Genomic DNA, 5,550 nt, shown 5'->3' with positions numbered 1-5,550 from the left:
AGAATATGTATTTCCACACACAACAAAATAAATATTGGAAATATTTTATTTGATTTTTTCTGGCTCCCCAAACACTTGACAAATGTGACTGTCCCATTAAAAACTGAAAGTAGGCATAAAACAAAAAGAATCCAGAAGAACTCCTGCAGCATTAAACAAGTCTGCAATTCCACCACTTTTTAAGGCTGTAAATAAACTTAAGTGACAAAAAAAATAAAATAAAATTTAAAAAAAATCTGAGAATCAAAGCTGGAATCAAGATCAAGGAATTAAGTTAGTATGCTAAGAATACGAAATATAAAAATTTCATACTTAAAAAAAAATCTTATCAAATGTGTATGTAAGTATATATGTACAAAGTGAATAAAACACCTCAAATTCAGATTACAAGAAAGTCTCATAAATAAAAGTAGTCTCATTTCACATTGATGATGTTAGCGCAAGACTTTGGACACACTTGGAGGGCAAACGAAAAATGTCAACTTTGTACACGAGCATGTTGGAGTCCCACGGCAGGGTAGCTTATGCTTATTTATTCCAAATATGTACTTCAGGAGGAACATAACATAATTTCATTCAGTTCATGTTATTGAAAATGAGGTACAGTGTTCATCTTTTGGAAGGTTTTCTGAATTAACAATGTTTTTGTATGACTCTTCCTCATTTATCGATGTTTATTTTGGATATGTTTTAAGCATAAAACTACACAGTATTTTACTTTTGTCCCAGAAAAAAACATTTCAGTTGTTTCGGTCAGTTTTTGGATCAAAAATGTATTGATGGATACATTGTGATTGAAATTGAAGAAACATTTGAATTTGGTTCCTTCCAATGACTTGATAAGAATCCCTTGAGTGATTGTACAAGTCAATACACATATTGGGTCAAGCATCTGCCCCCTCCAAAAAAGCGCCTCAGTGCTGAGCGCTTTCTCATCAATGGCTGGGCACTTGTTTGAAATTGTTCCATTTTATTTATTTATTTTTTTACCACGGCCTCTTGTGTCATGAAGAGAAGTGGAGTGACCTTTGGATGAACTCCAGCGGAGGCCTCCTTGCAGTGAGCTGCCCAGGGTGTGTGTGTGTGTGTGTGGGGGTGGGGGGGGGGAGAGAGAGCGAGAGAAAGGTGAGCTGGTTACTGTGGCAACTAGGAGAGAATAATCATTTTAAAAATGCTCCTGACCTTATGGGGGTTGGGAGGGTGTCACTGTATTCAAATCCAATGTGACAGGACACTTAAATTTGTCATCAGCATCTGCAGGAAGAATTCCATAAGCAGTCAGTGCAGTTGAAGACAAAAAGGGAGAAACAAGCTAGCATATATCAGTTCATTTTCTCTCTCTCTCTCTCTCTCTCTCTCTCTCTCTCTCTCTCTCTCTCTCTCTCTCTCTCTCTCTCTCTCTCTCTCTCTCTCTCACACACACACATTCCAAGCTCATTAGCACATGTCTTTGCAAGGACTTGGGAAGCCATTCAAACTAATCCAATAACAGCTGGAGCCGCAGAGGCTCCCTCCAGTGCAACTCTGAGATCTCACCAAAGTCTGTGCATGCGCCAAATCAACCCCCCCCCCCCCAAAAAAAAAGTGAATTGCATTCCCACTGGTGTAGACGATCAAGTCTGGGCCCTCAGCATGCCCCCATGTCCCCTCGCACTTGCAGTCCAGTTTGGTCTCATCCAAGTCCAGTGTCGTCCGCCAGTTCAGTTGGTGCGCTATAGAAATTCCACATAGTTCTGAGGAATCAGTCCTATTCGACCATCCAACGTTCCTTCCAGCCAGCCCGGCTCTCTGGAGGCATGAACTACACAAGAAAGTACACAAAGCAAACCAAAATACATTTACTACTCTGCTGTTGTTCGGCAAACGGTTCCCCAGTTCTTTGCTGAAAATCTCCACTCCTGTGCCACCGAATGTAACCAGTGAGTGCACACACACTGCTCATTTTTTTTAGTGCTAAGGTGTGACTCACCATTGTCGAAGATAGTGCCAGCAATAAAGGACAGCTCGGAGTCATGCTCCGCCTTGCAGGCGTAAAGTGCCCGAGCTCGCTTGCCAGAAATGCTGCACGGACAGAAAGAGCCAACATCAGACACACAATGCTTTTGGAATTGCTTGTCATTGTATCTACCGGTTAACATATTAAGACACTTTCCTATTTGCTCAGGATGCAACCACATCCCAAAGTCACGATATGATATTGTCACGATTTGAAACTTATGATACGATAATTATCACAAAGTTGGCGATACTATTCCCGATAATTAAAAGAGAAACATTTTGATGGCGAAGAGATTACGTGCTCTGTTTCCCGAGCAACCGAGGAGACAATGGACAGTGGCGGACGTGCGTGTCGTTTAAGCGACGCAGACGTCACCGTGATGACCGACCTGATTGGGGACGAGTCGCTGGATGCTGAAGAAACGGGCTGCGGACTGGACGGTGCTGAGAACATGGGCCAGGATGGAGACCGTGGTGAGTTTGGACTGGAGGATGATGCACTGAAGAGTCACGGAAAATATAGATGCTTCGGTCATCATGGTCTGGTCTTAACAATCATAATAATAACACTAATAATAACTTACAGTGATACAAATCTGTTCCAAGGCTCGAAATAAAATGTTTCGCAGTTTGCAAGTCAAACCTTGCGCTCTTTTCCCTCATCAAAACTGAATAGCACTGACAGGTCACTTCGACGCAAGTTGTTGGATATCAACTTGTTTAACCAGCACTTTTCGCCGAGGACTGGCTGGAACCGCATTGAAGCGGAGAGCATCCAACTTCGGAAAACTTTTAAGAGTCAAATCAATATGTGTCTGGACTCAAAAATCCTACTTCCGTAACAGAACTGGGGAAATGAACATAAATGAAGTTTCGTTACTGTGTACGTCAACCAGGAGGAGTGGCCTATAATCTTAAAAGCATATCGCTCCATGTATAATATATTTATAATACCAGTCCTGTTATTTGTTTGTTGAGGTGTGCACAATAAATGTTCTCAAAATGACATCCCATTTGATGGGTTGTTATTCTCTGCTTACCATGCTGGTACGCTGCTGCGCGTTTTGGGGTTCAACCTAAAAAGACAAAAATGACGATTCATTTGACAGCACAAAAGGAATGAGAGGAGCCATTTGGATTGCGAGCAAATTCTTTTGGTGGCTATGTTCATGCCCCCGCCGCACGTCGACAGAAATTTCCAACACCCGCTCTTAACACGGCTCCGCACAGAATGAAAAGAGAGTCTTGCGTGTTGATATTTATCTTTTTTTCCAGGATGTAGTCTCAAGTTACCTGGCAGAAGTGGACTCACGTTCAAAGCTGTTCCACCCCATAAACACGATTGGTATTGCTAAAGTTTAGTTGAAGTGTGTTATTGTTTTTCCAGTGGTTCACTTTTTATATGTCCATATTCTTTAAATCCAAACCGATTTTTGCCATTCAAAATGGTGTTCCTTTTACACCCCTCGTGAGGAAATTAAAATTATGAGCTTGGTCACAGGATGAATTGAGCTCTTCAACTCAAGGTACCGCTGTACTCAGGAGGTGATCTTGAAAGTTTTGGGCCTTTTCAGATGAGGGCTCTGTGCCCTCACGAAACTTTTCCGGTGAATATATCATCTTTAAAATCCGTTTCTCTTCGAAGCCGCACACCTTGACTGTCGTATTACTTTCTGGCAGCTCAAGATGTTGATCCGGCTTCGGAAAAGCAGAACCGCTGGAATAATCCTCAACATTACAACAGATGGAGATTTTATTTCAGGGCTGATGTTTTTTTTGACAAGCATGATTCCACCAAAAGAGCCGTCTTATCTCGTCCGACAATCTTGTTGACAGTCGATGATGGAACGTGCCCACACAAACACCCGACGCGGGTTTACCTCATTTGCGTGCGGCGTACTGGCTGACAGTCGACTGACAGCGCGTGCACACGACAAGGCATTGAAAACAGACGTCAAAAAGGATTTCAAAGGGTGTGATTTTTTTTTTTTTTTTTTTGCCTCTCCGCATTGCTGCTCTGGCAGACAGATTCCTCACATGTTCCAGTCAGCCGTCTGTCTATTGTCAGCCTCTCGCAGCTGCTTTTGAGCGAGAGGTTGTCATAGAACCTGGACAGGCTGCTAGCCAAAAGCATCTGGAAAAAGTCCATGGTAAACAAGTTACATTTACTCCATGACACTTGATTCAACCATACTTGTCAGAGTAGTTTGAATGCAACCTTCTTTTTACTTTTATTGGAGCATTTATAGTCCCAAAGACACATTACTTTTATTTTTTATTTTGGATCATCTGTGGCTTGTGTCACATGACTCTGTTTAACCAATCCAATATCATGAGCGCACAGTACTCATTTTATAAACATCTTTCTCTCATTATGGCACCTTCAAAGGGTGAGTCCGTTTTTTTATTTTTTTTTTTAATACAGTGGGTAACGTATTTTTACATTTGTAAGGCAATTAAGAATGTAAAAAAAAAAAAAATGCGATTTGACCACTGAATAAATTAATTCATGTCCATTTGAGAGGCTCCAGCACACTTGGGACCCTAATGAGGATAAGTGGAAAGGAAACTGGATGGCTGGATGAACTTCCATTTGTTCCAATGGGGAAACATGTTATGAAATGAACGCCGCCAGCAGTGCGCGTAGGCGAGAGACAGCTGAGCCAGGTCAGTGTTGCATTAATTCAGTTAAATTGCACATATGCCGCAGAGGGCACTGCAGTGGACAAGTGGTTCGCGCGCCCACCTCACAGGTCTGAGGTTCAGACCCATGAAAGGCACATCTTTGAATCTTTGATTTTTTATTTATTTATTTTTTTACCTTTGCTCGGTTAGAGACTCCGCGGCTGGTTTTATTATGCGCGTACGAGCTCGTTCGAGCACAAAGTCACACTCACGACGTCACTTGGTGCTCATATAGAGCGAGTCATTACAGCTAAATTGCATGCAAAGTGCTGCGGACAAAGATGGCGAGCCGCCAATTGCAGGTCGGCTTGCTCGATTTTCTTATCTCGTGGCCTCGGGAAGAATCTGTCTTTCCGTCGTTGCCGTTAGGGGTGCAGTTGAAAGACATCTAAGGAAATGATGAGCAAAACAGCATGTATCTCAAGAATGTGACACACCAACTTTTTTTTTTTAAATCAGCAGTGGGAATACATGTAGAAATAATAATAATAATAAACCGGGAGTAGTATGGAGTTTGCTGACTCACAAGATGTCTGTGTCTTCTTTTTAGCAAGAGATCAGTAAACCGTTTTTAGCGGAAAAAATGACAATATATAGTAAGGCGTTTTTAACCCAAAAAAACGACCATATATAGGAAGGCGTTTTTTGCCGAAAAAAAGACCATGAATAGGAAGCCATTTTTAGCCGAAAAAAACGACCATGTACAGTAAGGCGTTTTTAGCGAAAAAAAAACGAAGTAGTAGAGTAAGGCGTTTTTAGCCGAAAAAAACGACATAGTATAGTATGCCTTATTTGGCACGAAAAAAACGACATAGTATAGTAAGGCTTTTTTAGCCGAAAAAAACGACATAGTATAGTATGCCGTTT

The 5,550-nt window shown here is 41.6% G+C and overlaps 1 protein-coding gene across 2 annotated transcripts in view; it reads right to left on the bottom strand.

Annotated features, from left to right (window-relative positions):
• Positions 1–1,387: 1,387 nt before the first annotated feature.
• The window catches only part of LOC109517892 (rho GTPase-activating protein 26), a 54,122-nt gene continuing 49,959 nt past the window's right edge, over positions 1,388–5,550 (bottom strand). For both annotated transcript variants that reach the window (XM_019873365.1, XM_019873366.1), the window contains 4 exons: positions 3,039–3,074; positions 2,388–2,498; positions 1,970–2,061; positions 1,388–1,801 (listed from right to left, as the gene is read on the bottom strand). In XM_019873365.1, the coding sequence (XP_019728924.1) occupies positions 1,713–1,801; positions 1,970–2,061; positions 2,388–2,498; positions 3,039–3,074 (328 nt within the window). In that variant the 3' untranslated portion in view covers positions 1,388–1,712. The remainder of the gene's footprint in view (positions 1,802–1,969; positions 2,062–2,387; positions 2,499–3,038; positions 3,075–5,550) is intronic.

Source organism: Hippocampus comes, unplaced genomic scaffold, assembly GCF_001891065.2.
Source record: "Hippocampus comes isolate QL1 unplaced genomic scaffold, H_comes_QL1_v1.1 scaffold59, whole genome shotgun sequence".
NCBI lineage: Eukaryota > Metazoa > Chordata > Actinopteri > Syngnathiformes > Syngnathidae > Hippocampus > Hippocampus comes.
Note: the sequence above shows the minus strand (reverse complement) of the source record. Positions and strands in the feature narration are given on the sequence as shown.